Source organism: Rhamphochromis sp. 'chilingali' (genome assembly GCF_963969265.1).
Source record: "Rhamphochromis sp. 'chilingali' genome assembly, chromosome: 1".
Taxonomy (NCBI): domain Eukaryota; kingdom Metazoa; phylum Chordata; class Actinopteri; order Cichliformes; family Cichlidae; genus Rhamphochromis; species Rhamphochromis sp. 'chilingali'.
The window spans coordinates 4,480,284-4,499,707 of NC_137929.1; the positions used below are offsets into that span (position 1 = coordinate 4,480,284).

Below are 19,424 nucleotides of genomic sequence, written 5' to 3' on the forward strand. Positions count from 1 at the left end.
TTGAAGGACTGACTTACACTGTCTTTGTGTCTTTGTTTAGAAGCAGAGCGACATAGATGGATCCAGTTCTCAACCCTGTCATCACTGTGGTGGTGGGAAAGACTTTCATTGTGACCTCTGTGGAAAAACTTTCAGTCGGCAAAAGACCCTAAAAGTACATCAACGTAGACACACTGGAGACAAACTGAAATACTGCAAAGAATGTGGGAGAAGCTTCACCACACCAAGTGATTTAAAACGACATGAACTGATTCACAGTGGGGTTAAAAAGCACCTCTGTGATCAGTGTGGGTCATCCTTCACCACTGCAGGTCAGCTTAAATCACACAAACGAGTCCACACAGGAGAGAAACCACACAAGTGCAGACACTGTGAGAGAAGCTTCTCACAATCAGGTAGTCGTAACATTCATGAACGTGCACACATGGAAGGAAACTACAGCTGTGACCAGTGTGACAAGAGCTTCAGGAATCTCAGTTCATACTCTGCACACAAACGATCCCATGTTACTAATAAACTGTTTCACTGTTACCAATGTGCCCAAACATTCACCTCATTGTCTGCTCTGTGCAAACATCAGCGCGATCACTCAGGGCTGAAATCACTCCCATCACTGGATCACAGTGAATCTGAAGACACAGAAAGATCATCTGGTTTCCTCTGGTCAGACTCAAAAAGATTGAGATCAGGCTCCACAGAGTTCAGATAGAATCATCTAAACTTGTGTTGAACTGAACTGGTTGCTGGGCTGAACTTCTACATAATACAGATCTACATGGGATCTTCTTTTCTGTTGTTTTACTGAGTCAGTTTTGTCGTTTTTTCTCTGTCCTGGTTTTGCTCGTCTGTAAATGATTGAAACTCAGTCAAATAGTTCATTGTTCTCCAGCTTTACGTTTTGGAAACTCATGTTTAACCTTTAAAACTCTGACATGTTTTAGCACACAAGGCTTCATCGGGAGTTCACTCATGATTGGACCATGAGAACAAAGGTTTTTAGTTCTTTCAAAGAGAGTCTTGGAGATGTTTGATGTTTCTGTTTTTCTGAAACCACCTGAAAGAAAAACTATTTTTCTTGCTTTATGTAGTGTGGAAGTTTTTAATGTTTCTTCATCTGTGATGTTCTTGAATGTGTTCACGTGAAGATGGTACAAATAAACTGTCCTTTCAGCTTTAGCTCCTAATTTATTCATTATTTATGGATGTAGCACAGCAGCCGTCTCTTGATTAACACATGGAGGGCTCGGGATCTGATGGTGTCGTCTCCCTAATTTGCCCACTCAGTAAATCTCACTCATGGCCAAGAAATTGAAATAAACCTTGTTTCCCTGCTGGATAGTGATCCACTGTAACTCTGCTCCTCCTTCCTGTTTAGGATTTCTGTGGCTGAAGTAAAATTCCCGCCATCCATCACTTATCCCAGCTAACCCAAAGTGAAATAAAGTTTTGCTGGTCTTAAAAAAGCATTACAATAATGGGCATTACCAATGCAAACTGAATGATACAGAAGATGAAAGAAGAGACTTTGATCAGTTAATAAAGCTCATGATCTGGATTCATTGTGGCTGCTACACAGATACTTCTGGGTCACTTCTCTCAGTTAGGAACCTTCCTCACCAAACTGACTGTTGGACCACACCCCTGGTTTCATGAGAAATTGTTTCAGCCATGATTTCTCTTCCTGTATTTCAGAGTAAAGACTGAAGTGACAAATGGAAGCATGTTTAAAAAACACAATGTGAGAGAGACGTTGAGGTCCTTAGAAGTTACCCTGGGTTTTTCTGTCACCCTGCTAGATGTTACACACCTTGTTATTGTACTGATTTCTACTGCTGGACTACTCCTGCGGAGAGTAACAATACTCTTACTAATTAGCTCCCTTTCACACCTTTGGGGATATTTATTTTTGTGTTTGCAGCGCTGTGAGCCAGAACAGCGAGAGAAAAATCTGCAACAGCGACGAGCCGAATGCTTACGTGAATCGCAGCAGCTGCACATGTGCTACGCTGAATTAGAGGATATCTTTGCTCTGGATTTCTATTTCTACTTTTTCATTTCTATATGATTCTTCTTGCATCTAAACAAAGATGATTCAATTTGCTAAATGTTGATGGCTCTTCGTGCTCAGGTGTAAATGAGACGTAATATTTGCTCTTGGTTTGGTTCTCCTGTACAGAACCTTGCAGTACAACAGAAACCTAAAAACATTATTTGTAGTTGTTATTCTTAGTTGTTCTGCTGCCTAAATACCACAGGGTCTGATTATGAAGTTATTGAGCTGCACATACTTTACGACCTGCTTAAGTTCGAGGTCACAGCGTCTGTAGAGCAGCTGGAACATAATGAAGTCTACAAGGTTAAAGTTTTCTCTTCAGTTATTGTTCTTTCTGCTGCTTGGTTTGATGGATCTGAGAGCTTTTGTTTTTATTATTGTTATTATAATTATCATTAATATTTTACTCTCTAGAAGCTTTAAAATAGTGTTTGTGTTTGAAAACATTGATTTAAGAATTGAACAGAAACATCTGTCCTTCTGAAAATCGCCCAAAGGCACGGAGACAAAGTCAAAGGATGCAACCTGTAACTTTCTCTTCCTTCATGTCAGGACCACCATCCATGATTTCATGTGGGAGTGACCCCCCACAGAGGGACAAAAGGACCCCCTGATGATCCTCTAATCGCCTGAGCCAAGGTGTGAAACTGGGTGTGGGCTCCAATCAGCCAGAGTTTCGGGTGTGTTCATTGTGAAATCTGGCCGCACCTTATCATGCGAATTCCTGAGGTCAGATGGCCCAGGATGTGAGTGGGCGTTAAGGCGTCTGGGAAGGGATCTCAAAACTGGATTATAGATGGCAGAGAGTTGGTGTCGTAAACCCCGCCTCTGTTCAAAGATGGTCGCTCACAGTGGACATAGATGCTTCTTTCACTCCTCTTTCAAACCATCTGTCCTCTCTGTCCAAAATGTGAACATTGGCATTCTCGAAAGAGTGTCCTTTATCCTTAAGATGCAGATGGACTGCTGAGTCTTGTCCTGTGGAGGTGGCTCTTCTATGTTGTGCCATGCGCTTGTGAAGTGGCTGTTTGGTCTCTCCGATGTAGAGGTCTGGGCATTCCTCACTGCACTGTACAGCATACACCACGTTGTTAAGTTTGTGTTTTGGCGTTTTGTCTTTCGGGTGAACCAGTTTGTGTCTGAGTGTGTTGCTGGGTCTGAAATGCACTGGGATGTCATGCTTGGAGAAAACTCTCCTGAGTTTTTCTGATACACCGGCTACATAGGGGATGACAATGTTGTTGCGTCTGTCTTTCTTATCCTCCCTCGCTGGTGTCTGATCTTCTTTTCTGTGCCTCTTTGCTGACTTTAAGTCAGCAAAGAGGCTCCTTTGACTACGATGACCTGGATGACTGAGAACCTTCACAGACACTTGTGGTCAAATAATGTGTCAATCACCTGTGAATCAAACTGTGTGTGGCTCAGTTCATGTCACAGTGTTGTTTAGTATATCTTCACTTGTCTCACTCTCCTTCTGTTCTGTCCATCAGGACGATCCTCAGCGCTTACACAGATCCTCCATCGATGTTGTAACTGTTGGCATGATGACATTGTATATAATTTGGATTATTTCTTTATCTTGTCAAGATCTATGTCATGATTGTAAATTGTTTAAGCTGTACATTACTGTTTGTTTTTTGTAGTCAACGTTTTGGTGCTTTGTGCTTTTATTTTGAAAGTCAAGTTCGCTTACAAGTTGCGCTAGAATAAAGGTTTTTAGTGGTTTTATTATAAAGGTTTTATTATTATATAATAATGATAATAATAATATCAATAACATTGAGGCACATTGTGTGGAGGAGGTTCAGTCATATCCTGATCATCCAGACAGATTTGATGTTTATCCTCAGCTGCTGTGTAGAAATGGTCTGACTGGTCGCTGTTACTGGGAGGTCGAGTGGAGAGGAAGCGTTTATATATCAGTGAGTTACAGAAGCATCAGAAGGAAAAGGAGGCAGTGATGACTGTGTGTTTGGAAACAATGATCAGTCCTGGAGTCTGTTCTGCTCTGATGATGGTCCTGATTCTGTCAGGCACAATAACAGATCAACATCCATCTCCTCCTCCTCCTCCTCCTCCTCCTCTGTCTCTAACAGAGCAGCAGTGTATGTGGACTGTCCTGCTGGCACTCTGTCCTTCTACAGAGTCTCCTCTGACACTCTGATCCACCTCCACACCTTCAACACCACATTCACTCAAACTCTTTATCCTGGGTTTATGTTTCCCTGGTCTCCTGGTTCCTCAGTGTCCCTGTGCTGAGTGGAGTGTAAAGAGTGTCTCCTGTTACAGAAACACTCTGACTGTTGAACAGATAGTTCAGTCTGTACATGTCTGTCTCTTTCACTCACAAACACGTTTTCAGATTCATGGATTCAATCAGTTGATGTTTGAAACTCTTCTAAATGATTCCTTGTAAACTTCTTCAGTCACAAACAAACAGGAAGTGATGTCACATGTGTTCCTGTCCACACAGCAGAATGAGTCTATTGCTGACAGTGATGTACAAACAGAGTGAGCATTTCTGAGGCCCAAAATAAACTAAGTAGTTCACTGAATGAACAATGGACTGTGAGCTCAGTTCCTTCATCATTAGTATGGATTATATATGTATATGTATTATATTAGTATCATATATATCAGGTGCTGCTGCTTTCAGTCATTGTGCAAATGTGCTGTTTGTAAGGTTGTAAAGCTGCAGTCAGCTGAGACTGAAGAAGTCACCTGATCAGTGAGCAAACGTTTCTGAAAAGGTCCAGATGAACAGAATCAACCTTTTGGGATCAGCCAGCAATGCAGCATCATTGTTGTTCAGCTTCAGAGGTTTGCAGGAATGAACTGATGACCAGAAACAGCTGCAAAGTCCAAGAAAATACCAGCTGGAGTTCAGCTGCATTTGAAGAAGTCAAAGAAAAGTAAGGATGGCAAAGGGCGACGTTTTCTTCCAAAGAGCTGCAAACATGGTCGACGCCTCATTAGAAGAATCATCTGGACATTTGTGAGGAACTCTAACCAAGAAAGCAACGTCACACAGATCCAACAGACAGTTTCCATGACTGCAAGTGTTGAGTGAAAAAATGCTACATTGCATTATTGCATCCTCTCACCACAGGAGGCGCTGTTGGCACCACTGATTGCTGATCAGCTGTTCTCTGATGATCTGATTGATACTGTGAATAACGGGACTCACTGAACTCTGTGACACAGTGAAGATTACAGAGTTTAACTTCAACATCTGACTGACGTCACACAGACAGAAGGATGAACCAGTGAGGCACAGAACACAGTTACTGGAGATACTGGATCAGCTCCATGTGAACCTCTGATGGAGAAGCTGCTGAGCCAGAGAAACATCAGGACATGACAGCAGCTGCACTTATCTAACAACATGTATCAGAGCTGATCTATGTTAGAGGATCTATCACAGCAGCTGAAGCCAAAGTCCAACACTGGATACCAGCTGAGCCTGTGCTGAGTGTAGTGTTACAGGAAAAGGGCAGAAACACTGGTAGCTCCCAGTGATGCTGACTGGGGCACAGAGCTGAATGATGCAGCATCAGGACACTGTTTCAGTCTGACTGACAGAGAAACCTGTAGCTGTATCTACATGTGAGGCAGAGGCCACACAAGCAGCTTTCTATGTTTCACAGTGACTGAGATCTTCAGTGGAGGTGGACATTGTGACCAGGAGATATTTTATTTTGTATTCTTATGATCACAGTTAGAATCAGAAGTATCAATCATTAATCATTTACCATTGTTGAATCTGTTGACAGTATAATCTTTTAATTATATCTGTGTTACTCTGAGCAAATATTAATGCACACTGACTGTTTATATAAAGTTGTTGCACTTTAGTGCAGTCACACCAGTCAGACCCACCAGTCCTGTTGGGCCCGGCCCGCCTGCGTGTAGTTCTGCACGTACGCCGGCCTGTAATCACATGCACGCACTTATGTAACACACACGCACGTTCACCTACACACTTAGTAATAATAGGAGGGTCGTCTGAGGACAGTTTTCTGATAGATACACTTTCACAAAATGCACAATGTACTACACACTTGTTTTTCTCTAACAACTGGCAGTTGATGTCCACATTAGGTAAACTCTCTGAACAGGCCCAAACTGTTATCATTTCCAGTAAGGTCTGACTGTGTGACGTCATCATGGCTTATATAAGGAGGGGGAGCTGTCCACTCTTTGGAGATCTGTGGCTGTACGCTTGTCTTCCCATGCTTCTGTCTTAGAAGTGTGTAATAAAATCACTATGTTTGTCACCTACACGGACTCGGCTGTTTTTCCTTCTTACCCAAACTGAACCAGACGCAACAACTTGGTGCCGAAACTCCGGTTGGGGAGGAAGGGAGCTTGCAGCTATCGTGTGGGTGACAAACAGGGGCGGAGGCCAGCAGCCTATCTGAGTGACGCCAGGCGACATAAGAAAAGGTGAGTGCCACCTGTTGATTTTTATCCAAAGGCGCTATATTGGAAGTTAAAACTAAATTTAATTAAATAATATTCACTCGGTCTGGGTTTCTGGCGTTGGTCCATAGTGATCTTGACTAATTAGTTTTAAAATAGGGCATAGTAGTCTGACTAAATTCATTGCTGTTCATTTTGGGGGTGAATTTTGAGTTAAGAAGTTATGTGTTTAAGTTAATACGGTTTAAGGTGTGTGGAAACAAATAAATACGGTTTAAGAGGTTTAAATGTGGGTTGACTGGGAATGCCAGCCAGTCAATCGGTAGTGTAGGGATAATTTGGTTTTAATTGGGTAGCAGAGACGGTCTCGGGCTTCAGATAAATGAAACTGGATGGCAGGGGTCCAACAGTGAGGCGTTTAAAACAAGTAAATTCGTTTAGGACTGAGAAGCTAGGCTCTCTAAGAATGCAGTTGTTCAGCAGGTGGCGCTGACACCTGACCGCGGACGCGTGGTTAGGCTTTTGCCCGGTTTTGGCCTCCCGCTGGGGACTTGGGACTCCCGGTTAATTGGCCAGGTAATCTATGAGTGATTGCCTTCTACTGCATTGATTGATTAAGAAGGTTAGACCTGGCTGCATCCTATCTAAACGTTGGGCACACTGAGCTTTAAGTAAAGCCAAAAGCGTGAACTGTGATGTGTCACGTGGCCGGTGGAGCTCCGTGTTTTCCTGGCGGGGAAGTAGTTTTAAAAGTAATTAGAATTTAGTAATTTGACCGTTCTTCAAGGCGGCGTACTTGAAACGGTAATTGATCAGCAAGAGCCGGGCTCTGGGCTGAAAGATGCTTTTAAATTAGTCAAAGATTTAGGAACACCAGCAGAGAAATAGAGAAGTGAGATAAAGTTGTTCTGGCATATGGTGTTTTCTTAGGAATTCGAGCGCTATCGGGAGGGCGTTCCCGAGGCGTGTATTGACCAGCAAGGCTAGGCCTGGGCTATAGGTGCTTTTAAATTAGTCAAAAAGTTAGGTGTAACCTCTTGTGGCATATGACGTCTATGCGGGCCCGTGTGTATATAGATTATAAATTACCGGTGTGTGTAAATAAGTTGTATAAATCTGTTAGATCTGAAACTCCGGCTAAAGACTTCATCTCTAGTAAAAATCTTTTCTCTTCTCTCCCTCTTTCTCTCAGTTGGGATTCTGTGTGTGTATGTGTGCTGGAGAAAAATAAAAAAGGAAAAGGGTCTCTCTCTGTCTCTGTGAGAGAAAAAAGGTGGGGGCCGAGTGAGCCCGCGGGGCCGAGTGGGTCCGCGGGAGCGAGCGTGTATGCTGTATGAGGAAGAAGGGAGTGAGAGGGAGCGAGTGAAAAGAGTAACCGAGTATTTGGTGATTTTTTATTATTTCAGAGGCACTGGGTAAGAGTTTTGACTATATTGATTTAATTCTGTGGTTTTGGAGTTGGCGACTTTAGCTGTGAGAGTTGTGAAAAGAGCAGGTTTTTCTTTTGTTGTGATGTTAAGTATAAATTCAATAGACTGTGAGTAATTGGTGTTTTTCTGCCTATTGTGCTGCGTGGAAGACACAGAAGTGTAGAAATGTTTGTGGTTTATCTTTGTTTGACGTTTTATATAGAGTTGGTTGATTCAGGGTGATTTCTCCCGTTTAAGGGAGGAGTTGCATTGTGGTTATGTTAAAGCTTTGCTGTAGGGGTATGAGTGTGAATTTGTGCTGCCTTCGCATGTTTAAATGGATGCATAGAAGTTTGTGAGTGAGAAATTGTTATGGTGGGGTTTAAAGTAGTAAAGAGTCAAACAACGCCCACTGTTTTAAAAAGGCCCAAAACATCATGAAAGACACCTCACATCCTGGCCACTCCCTGTTCGAACTGTTGCCCTAAGACAGACGGTACAGGGCAATCAGAGCAAGGACTAATAGACTCAAACACAGCTGTTATCCAACTGCAATAACACATCTGAATACTACAAAATGTCCACCATGCCACTCTTGTGTTAATCTATGCATGGTCTGAAGCATGACTGTGGGAATACTTAGTATGTTAAGTATTCTATCTATTTTATTTATTGAATTTTATTGTTTTGTTTATATTTTGATATTGCTAGGGATGATGCAATGATCGGGGACCATTCTTAATTTCGTTGGTCTCATGACAATGACAATAAAGTTTTTGATTTTGATTCTGATTCTGAAATCAACCCTCCTCAAGAGTTCAATAATTTAGGCAGTTATGTTTATACAAATACTAAATGTATGTTTAGTGTCTTCATACAGGTGTTTTTTCTTAACCTGGAAACCTGAGTACGGCAGCAGAAGACGGGCCAAGCTTTGGCTAAAAATTCACGGCTGGACACCAGAGTTGTCCCCACCCCTCCCGGAAAAAAAAAAAAAAAAAAAAAAAAGAGGGAATGTAGTTTTAGGCAGGTTTTTCTCGCTGAACTGCTCTGGGTGCTGTGTCCCTGAATCTCACCAGTGTTAACCTCTGGCGGAAGACATGGAGAAAAGGAAAAGATGTTCCTGGTAAATGACCGAAACAAATAAAACCACACACAACCAGAGAAAGGTATGAGAAGTGTGAGGAATAGACACATGTGCGTGTTAGAGAAATGCCTCATTTGAGAAAAAGTTAAATTAACCCATACACTGCATTTCGTTGCCCTGTACCTGTGCATGTGCAATGACAATAAAGTGGAATTCTATTCCATTCTATATACAGACGTACCCATACATGCAATGAAGAAACAGCTTACATACATGTGCACGTACATGGAAGATTAAAGTAGCGACACTTAACATACACCTGTTTTTAAATGATATAGTTTATCCACTACTGACAAATAGACTCTCTGGGTTGCAGGACGACAACTTAACGTGAAAAGACAAAGACACTGGTCTGATGATTAAGTGAGGATACGACAAATTTAGTGGTTAAATTGGGATATGTTTTTGTTGATTGTTTGAGACAAATGACTACTGAATGGGAGAAAATTCCTTTTTAGGTTTCTAAACAGGATCTAAGAATTTTAACACGTACCTGTGTTGTCCTGTCAACTTGGGGGGTTATGAGTTGATTATGTGGTGAGAAAAAACAAAAAGGGGGGAAAGGAGACCTCGTTGTTTCTCGCCTCTCTGGATAACACAGCCAACACAACACAGCCAACACAACATCATTTTCCTGTTCGCCTGTTTTGTTTGTTTTTGTTTTTTCTGAAAGCCGAAGCTGACCTGGACTCCTACCCTCCCCTCTACCATCGTTGCCCTCTCCGCGACCATCTTTGACCCTTTGACCCCTGAAGGCCACAGCAGCTGGACTCACAACAACAACTTGAGGATGTCAATAGTGCTGCAAAAAAGCGATCTCATGCAGTAGAGACGGAGAGCACTAAACCTAAAGCCCGTTTCACTACACGGGGGAAATTCCCAGGCTGCGTCAGCTGACAGAGCTGTGACGAGACGCGCATTAAGCCCGGAGGAAAAGGGAGGGTGAGCAAAAGAATGCTGACCTCTGAGAAGAGCCGAACAGCAGAGCTTCAGAAGGCCGTGGAGCAAAGGAAAGACAACATAAATAGACTCTGATCTGACGTGGAAGGAAAAGACTCTGAGGTTTTTGCCCTCAGTAAGAGCTTAAGGCATCAGAGCAGAAACTGAGCATGGCTCCGGAGGAGCTGGCTGCTAATGGAACTCATCAGTCAGATGTGGAGTTTCACGTACAGGACTTGAAATCAGGCGGAAGCTTGCTGGAGCAGGAGGTCGTCAGTAAACCCTGAAAGAGCTACAGAAGCAAAAGGGTCAAGTTACAAGGAGAAGATGCAGGCAGCTGCAACAACGGATGAAAACAGACCCTAAGAGGAGGGGAGGACCCTAGGCCATGCTTCAGGCCGCTGGTTTACCTAAACTACAGAACAGGAAGGTGATGAACACAAACATACACCAACACACGAACACACACTTCGGCATGCGCCGACTTAGAATGAAGAGAAACACACACATGAACACTTATGCACTCGTTGAGGGAGTGAAAACTGATACATACCCATGCACTAAAATCAAAATGTTGATTTAATTTACTAAGAAGTGACACACAATGCTCCAGCTGCTGCAATGAAGAATGCTTTACTGACAAAGGCTCAATGCTGCACACAACAAAGTCAAATATAGAATATGCTATAATAATAAGCCCAGAGGGCATTTGTGTGGTCTGGGGAGCAGAGTCCAGAGCGGTTTGGTTATGAAAACGATGCCTGTGCGAGATATCTGGGGCTTAAGGCCTCGACTTAATTGTTTACTGTACACTAAAAAGAAAAGAAAACACTCTGAGCAGTGGTGCAGAGTGAAAACGAGGAATTAACAGTGTGAGTCTTATTTCAGAGCGCCACGTCATTGTGATGGAGATTTAATAAAGGAGGAACACACGGACAAAGAAGAAGAGAAGGGGGGACAGCCCTTGAGCACGATTGCCTGAGGCATTAAAGTTCTGTACTAAATTCTGGTTTCCAGTGTGAGAAAAGTCACGCAGTGCCAGTAGTAGAGCTAGGTTGAGTGATGATTCTAAATTACTGTAAGTAAATCATCGTACACCGTTCAAGTTTCATGATAACGGGGATCTAGACTGTGTTGAACCCTAGGCAATTTGAACAGGTAAAATTCGAGTGACCAAGTAGCAGTTGAATAAAAGTCATTGAATAAGTGTGGAAATAAACTGGCAGAATTAAGAGAATTAAAACATTTCAAGAGCTCAAATTACTTAATGGTTCAATGTTGTTTCACGAACGCAAAACATATAGGTTTAGGAATATGAAAAGGTTGAGGTGGTGTTGATTTGACTCTGTGTAGGTTTAGGTGGGTATTTTTATTGATGGGAAGAATATTCAGTGACAAGTCTCAAGACCCGGGCGTCTGCATTTTGTTTTTGTTATTTTTCATTTTATTTTGTTTTATATTTTGAACAGTGCACTGATTTTTGTTTGTGAATCTTTTCTTTAAGCAGATCTGCACATCGGAAATTACAAGCATTACACGTCGGCGAGAAAATTGTTGTAAGTGAGTTTCTCCGCATTGAAATGGGTTCTGGAGGAAACACTTGTGGGGACAATTAGAAACGAGAGTCCCTGTTTAAAAAAGGATTCAGCGAGGTAATCCAAATTCAAGTTCTTGTTTTCTTTTTGAGATGACGTCATTTTGCTGAGTGTGGAAACTAAATGCGACGACAGGTTTCACTATCAGCAAAGAATGGATGAATGGATGAAAGACTGGGAATAAAAACAAACGGACTGACTGGTAAAAGATGACAAGACTTGACCATGACTCAAGGTTAACCACCTCCACCTAGATAGGATAAAAGGGTGGATGAATTTATGTGTGTTTCTTTTTACAGGAGTAGAAGGATGACAAAATATTCGAGGATGAGTGAACCTGTAAATGCCATTTTTGTGTCTTGTGTTGCTTACAGAGGTAACTGCGCAGCGTTACCATTTACATTTTCTTCCCTACAGGGTTACAGTTTTTAATGTTTTTCTATTACAGGATTTCTGGGCGGATGTGTGAAGAAACGGTGTTTATGGGTTAGGAGTTGGGGATGCTATTACACTGTATTCTGGTGAGAGTGTTGGGGGAGACACACCCTGTCTTGAAAACTGTGATTCTTTTACAGGAAATGTTTTTATAGCACCTATGGAATGAGGATGGCTGACTACGGTCAATGTGCTGCTAATGTTTGCTTTGCTTTGGTGAGAGGGGTGCAGTAGAAAACAGACAAGTGACATGAAAACAAGTAATAATAACAAATAACAAATTTGGGGACAGTTTGACCTAGAGCCCACTAACTGGCCATTAGGGGCTCTCTCTCTCTTGGAATAACATTGCCCAAAGGGTGAATAAAGCAAATTGTGGCAATAATAGTGATTTAATGATTGGAGAAATCCTGAACATGATACTTGTCTGTTGTGCTGAATCGTTTATTACTCTTATGATTTGCAGGTGGTTGTAAATAAGCTGTTTACTTTAACAGGTTTGCTTTCTAGCTGAATTGCAAAATACAACTAGAACGATTAATTGAGACTAATCGCAACTAACCGGAAACTGAGGAGGTTCTATATAAGGAAGAATTAAAACAGGTATAAAGTGCATTTGATCTTTAATTGCAGGTGGGACCATGAAGATTTTTTGGTACAGATTGCAGGTTGTTGCTCATTATTGAAGTGTGCTCATAAAGGTAAAAGCTATATAGGGGGTCTATCATTTGGTCTGTGTTTTAATAATTTAGGTATGGCAAAATTAAAGGTTTCTAGACAATTTAGGGAACGAGTGAGAAGCATAATTAGATGATCAGAAACTGAGTACTACACTCAAGTTAGAATTAAGAATGCCCAATTTGTTTGAGGTCTGTTGTTCATTTTTATACACACATTGCAAATGTGCTTATAAGGAGCTGGCACTTAGTCTGTGAAGGTCAAAAGCTTCATCCGACAACGGATCGGATTGATATATTGGAGCTATTGACTTCACGTGCAGAGTGTTAAGTGCATGCACGCTTACACACATAAGCATGGCATAGGATTGGAATAAACAAAGTCAACGACCTTAGGTTAGGAGAGCCAGCGCAGGAGAGGTGTTGGCTTTCTGTCTCTTGCAGAGAAGGGAACAGACACCAGACGGGGACACGGAGATATGGGGACCCTTCACAGCAACTGGGGTCAAGTGTCATGGCCTTGGGGCTCCTTGATAAGATGGATCCCATAACCACAGCGATAACCAGGAAGGGGTTGGCGAAACCTAGGAACACCAGAGACCAACGTGGTTCGAGAGGCTTTTGGCAAAAAGGGGGACACGGCGGTGACAACGGACAACAAACACACAGATTTGTGTAGCGACTGAAGGGTGGTCTAACCCCGGAAGTCGAAGAAAGAAGAATCCGAGGGCGTTTCTTCACTCCAAGAGGAGGTGGTAAAGGGGCCTGAAGCGTGTCAGGCTGAAACTCGAGTCCGAAGCTAAAAGAACAGCTGGGTTGTGGGAAAATTGGAAAACAACGGAGGCGTTGGGATTGATAAGTGTCATAACGTGTTTGTTTGGTTTGGAAATACATCCTGGTGTGAGTTGGGCTGGCAAGCCAGCCCAAAGAGGAGGAATGTGACCAGGAGATATTTTATTTTGTATTCTTATGATCACAGTTATAATCAGAAGTATCAATCATTAATCATTTACCATTGTTGAACCAGTTGACAGAATAATCTTTGAACCATATCTATGTTAACATTAATCTACACAGATTATCAGTACTTTAATCAGTCTATTGTTGTTCGGTACTATTCATGTTATTTGCTTAAAGCTGTTTCACAGTTCTGTAATCACTCAGAAGCCTGTGGGTCTTGCTGGACCCTGCCTTGGTTCTATGTTCAGTTCTGCACGTACACAGGCCTTGAAAGTACATGCACGCTCTTATATAACACATGCATGTGTACACACACACTTAGTAAGAATAGGAGGGTTGTCTGAGGACAGTTTTCTGATAGATATACTTTCACAATAGACACGAATAGATATACACACCACACACTGGTTTTCTCTGAGTGCTGGGCTGAGTGGAAACATCTGGAGGCCTTATAAGGAGAACTTGTGGAGTGAGGGGAACTTCCTGAGATCTGAGAACTGACTGATACTTATCATGGGACTTGACGTCATCATTGTAATAAAAGCCTTGTGAGATGCTTGTTCGGGGGAGATCGGCTCTAAAAGGCTTGTGATGCTCATCTTCCCCATATGTACATATGTATAATAAAATCACTATTCTGACATCTACTGAGACCATGCAGTCGTTTGTCTCTTCCTCAAATTCGAACCCTGACACTTCTTATTGATAATTGGAGACCCATCTGTCTGCTCAATGATGACTATGAGATTAAGGCTTTAGTACTTGCTAACAGAATGAAAGAGTTCTTGGACACAATTATCGATGAGACACAATCAGGCTTTATGAGAAACAGACACCTTTCTAAGAACATGAGACTGGTTTTAGATCTACTTGATTACTCTGATTTGGTATCTGACTATAGCTTCATTCTCTTCCTGGATTTTTAAAAGGCTTTTGATACAATTGAACATCAATTTATTTTCCACTCTTTGGAAAAATTTGGCATTTTTCTGTAAAGCTATCAAAACCTTGTACACGAATGGCAATAGCTCAATTAAAATGATTAAGACTCCACCCCGAGATTTGACCTGTTATACAAGGAATCAGCACAGCTGATAAGGAGCTCATCATCAGCCAGCTAGCTGATGACACCACACTCTTCTTGAAGAATGCAAATCAAATCCGTCCAGCCCTTAGTGTTATTAGTGATTTCTCTGAGGCATGTTAATACTTTTAGCTATTTTATATCCATAAATCAATGGCGTGTCCAGCGGGGTGGCCAGTCTGGTTGGGGGGGTGGCCTGGGGGGGCACAGGCCACCCCCCCAACCAGACTGGCCACCCCAGGTGCCACCCCAAAGGTAAAACAATAAAATTCAATCAAATATCAAATGTCCGATTATGTTTTCACGGTGAAGCTCAGATATCCGAGTGTAAGTGAATGCAGCATCGGCTTCTGCGCTATGCGCATCACGTTAGCAAAGGTAGGCGAGCCAAGCACGAAGGACAACACTGCAGGAAACAATTTTTCGGTGAAAGAAAATGAGGACAGAATAAATGTCCCGGTAAGTAATATTAAGTTTGTTGAGTTTAGTAAACTTCGGTGAAATTAGAATCCCAAGGAAAAAATAACACTTAAAGAATTTTTGCAGCCGTCGAATATTTCAGACAGTATGCTACTGAGGGCAGCTAACATAAGAGTTATGAGTTATAAGATGCAGGTCGATGTGTAAAAATAACTCCGTTGTTTGGTGGTGGCTATGGCGGGGCTTCCACAGAGGCCAGCAGGTGGATGAGGGAAGGAGAGGCAGGAGGAGAGACTCGAGGCAGCCGCCAGTCCGAGTGTCAGGTGAACTGAACTTCAGGTAAGAAGTTATGACCTGCAGTCTATCTGGGTCAGATATAAACTAAGTTTAGGTGGAGTTTATTTTCGTTGTGCTGACTTTACCCTCAGTTGCAATAACTCGTACTGCGTTCTAGCCAGCTTGATGGAGTTTTTATACAGCTGGGTGGGTGCTATGATGTTATTGATAGTGAACTTTATTTTATTCATGCCAACGGCTCCTTAAAAAAATGGAATGGTCCCTCATTCAGAGAAAATATTACACGTTTCGTATTGAGCTGAGAAGAGGCGCAGTTTGTCCCGGACTTTAGCTAGAATGGAAAAAGACACAAAGCTGGAGTTATTCTGTCTTTACGCTGCACAGCTGCCTCTTCTTCTCCCATTCTCTCTCCTCTCTCTCCTGCTGCTACTTCAATCATGAAACTGATCAATGATCAGCTGATCGGCTTTTCTCTCTCATTTATTTATCGCCCACTTTGCTGGGTGATGTCGGTTTGTATATGTGGTGAGAGGGAAACATGCAGATGAAACCAGGAGATGTCCTTACTGAATCATCAGAGCTGAACAGGTGATGGAGAAACAGGTTTACCTTTTAGGTCACATGAATGAGTTGAAGGGAAGTTATGAACTGTTTCTGAGAGACAAACAACACCAGGATCCTTTTTTATGTAGCTGACAGCTGGTAACTGTGCAGGGGCGGGTCTAGCAAAGTGTTGCCAGGGGGCCAGGTAGGGCATTAACAGGGAGAGGGGCGCACAAAGAAATACTTTTCTTTCTTATTCTCATTTAAAATATCTAGCTTTTATTAAATAATTATCTAAATCTTACAACCAAAGTTTTTATCTGACGTAAAATGTATAGAAATCATACATATACCAACAAGACTGTACATCACTGTCACCACAGCGTTTGTTTTCATTCAAAGGCTTTATGGCTCTAATACCTGGTGGGCCGGTCTCTAGTCAAAATGCCCGATTTTCTGTACCGGTCCAGTCCTGCAGGTTAATACTGGCAGTGTCACCGTGCCAGCTGACTGTATTTCATCATCAGCCAGTGTTGTTCTTTATCAATATTACCAAAGTTTACCATAAGGCAGCATAGAAAGTATTTACTTGCTTTCAGGTTTCATTCAAATGTTAGTCTTTTCATTTGTTTCCCCACTTTTTCCCTGTTTCAAAATCAAACACCAGTTTGTGAGAAGATTATCTTCTTTTTTTAATAGGCAGATAAAGTTTTGCATTGGCATTGGCTAATTTGTCAATTGTTTGCTACAAATGTTCGTATTTTAATATTAAAAAATGTTTTTGCCCAAAACATATGTGCAGTATATGTCAGTAAAAACACTATGCAACTATTGCTGTCCTTGAATGCTGAGTAAACACTGACAAAGCACTGATTGTATCTCTTGTACTTTATCAACGCACTATCTAAAAACTTTGCACCGGAGTGGTTAAAATCTCATTCTAATAAGAGTTAAAAGCGCATTCGGTTATTAGGTTTATAGGATTATTGAATTATGGTTAATGGTTGGTAGAATTTTTTTTAAACATTATCTGCCAATTACATCTGCCACCCTTCTCCAAATCTGTGCCCCTACCTGGCCCCCCCAACAAAAATTTTCTAGACACGCCACTGCCATAAATGTAAGTTTATTAATAAAACACCATATTTCTGCCGTTTTATAAGGATATGAATTGTACATACAATCAATTTCAGACTCAACCAACAAAAAGCCTCTCAGAACAATATTTATATTGTAACAGTTGCTATTGTAATGCAGTGTATCACCACATGGCGGCGCCTCCTGTCTCACGACTGGTGTCACCCCCTTTTTGTTCTTCTTCGAACTCCTCCTGTAATGGATGCTCCCGTGTGTACGCGGACTAGTGTGCTCTTTAGTAATGTGTGGTAGAGGTAGCACTTTTATTTTTGATATTGTAAATAAATGAGTACTTTTTGGAAAGTCAGAAGCTGTTGCTCATTCGCTATCCACCTGCACACCTCCGCGGCTGGCTTCATCTCCACTGCACGTTACAACTGGCGCCCGAACTTTTTCCCCTTGGACTTCAGACGATTTTTGCATCCCGCCGAGGATTCTTCTCTTCTAGCACGTGAACTGTCTCGGAAATCCCCCCAGTTTTGCGGACACTCGGACGTTTTCTCCAGCCATGGCCGCAGCCTCAGCTCAGGTGGGACCCGACTAATTTCTGGATACCGTGGTGTGCCGCTGCTCCGCTTGGGAGAAAGAGAGAAGCTGACTCCGCGACGCGAATGGACTCCGTGGATTTGTTATTTGTTGTTGGTTTCGTCTTCTAAGGATTAATTCTTCTGTGGAGAGCCTGGACATGAACATTTCTGCTGGCTTTTCATTCCCCTTTCCCTCTGCTGAGACTGACTGTAGCACATGTAAGTGATAGCTTGGCCGACTACAACCGTTGGTGCTGGTCTTCGGCTCAGTATAACGAAACGACTTAAAACTAATCTTGCATTGAGCTCTAGTGTTGCAGACATGCTATTGTAATAACATGGTTCTGATCACTCCAGTCTAATTTCAGTTGTTGGGCGAAATTTTATTTGTGGTTTTTCTAAATTTAATCTTGAACGCATTTTTGCAGTTTTGTCTTTCTAGTCTGACCTAACTGACTCTTTTACTGCTATATCAATAACTGCGCTGTGCCCTGGAGCGGCTTAATTTTTTTGAAATCGCAATGGCACACTGCCCAGACGACTCTGACTCAGACATGGAACTTACCTCGTTACCTATGATAGGTTTGTAGCTTGAACCCATCCGCTGGAACGTTGGAGACAATATAATTACACTGCAAAGCAAGACACAAGTAGGCAAGCTTCTTCATGTTTCTCGTGCACGGGAGAAAACCGGACAAAGCGCCGTCCCTTCGCTTGACCCCAGTTGCTCTCGTCCGTTCTCCCGTACCACTGTTCTTTTATTGAGGTTACATGAATATGCATAAGTTCATTAACATATGACTTCTACATACAAACAAAGAGTACCGTGTGTGTGTGTGTGTGTGTGTGTGTGTGTGTGTGTGTGTGTGTGTGTGTGTGTGTGTGTGTGTGGGGTCAAGATGTGACCCTGTGAAGACTCTGGTGCTAGCTGGTGCCAGGACGTCTGGGTCCATCTAACAAAAGGCTCTTATACTTAAACAGATATACGTGTGCTTGCTATACCATAAATCAAAGATAAACTCTCCTAGGGAGTATGTGATTTATACCAAGGATACTGAATAGAGGAATGTATGCACCCCCCTCTACACAGAGTTAATACAGACCTCTTTTAGGATGAGATATCCTTTCAATCTACCAATGATTATATACTTCTAAGCATATATGAGTAAATGTTTCTAAGCATAAATGACAATCAACAATACAAAATCTAACATTCCCCCCTTATTGACGTTTATGCTTGAAAAGTCCCCAGTTACGAATACCTCATGTCTGACAGTTTCAATGCAAACATTGTTATATTCAGCATATGTCAAATCACCCTAAATTACTGAAAAAATACACAGTTTAACAAATGTATTAGCGGTTATCCCATTCCTCATTGAGCTCATCTCATGGCAAACTGCATCCTACAAACAAACAAAGAAATTGTTAATTTAATAGTGAAAATAAGAAAGTAACATTTTCAAAACCATCTCAGCTTGGTGGTGTTTTCTCCAGGTGTGCAAATCACATGTCTCTCTGCAGAGTGGTTTGAGTTCTGCAGGGCGTCATGAATGTCTCTTCCAGTTGTTTCCATCACTTTCCATAGGACCAGAGTCCAAATGTATGTAGAATAAACATTCAAACATACTAGTTAGTTTTGTTGTTTGTCAACATGGGTCTCAGCTATTTCCAAAGCTGCAGACCTCTCAGCACTCTAGTTTTATGGCCTCTACCAACCCCCATCACCTCATTCAAGCCTTCGTCCTGTGAGGGGGATATTTATGACTCCTTCATTGT

At 42.0% G+C, this 19,424-nt stretch overlaps 1 protein-coding gene across 4 annotated transcripts in view; it reads left to right on the forward strand.

Moving 5' to 3' along the window:
- Nucleotides 1–19,424, forward strand: part of LOC308397763 (uncharacterized protein) — a 53,951-nt gene that overhangs the window by 18,525 nt on the left and 16,002 nt on the right. The window contains exon 4 of one of the 4 annotated variants that reach the window (XM_080883857.1): nucleotides 41–1,981. The exons of 2 other annotated variants lie outside the window; for them this stretch is intronic. In XM_080883857.1, the coding sequence (XP_080739983.1) occupies nucleotides 41–709 (669 nt within the window). In that variant the 3' untranslated portion in view covers nucleotides 710–1,981. Of the gene's footprint in view, nucleotides 1–40; nucleotides 1,982–19,424 lie in introns of those variants that run through there. One more of the 4 variants, XM_080883858.1, reaches the window with a different exon arrangement.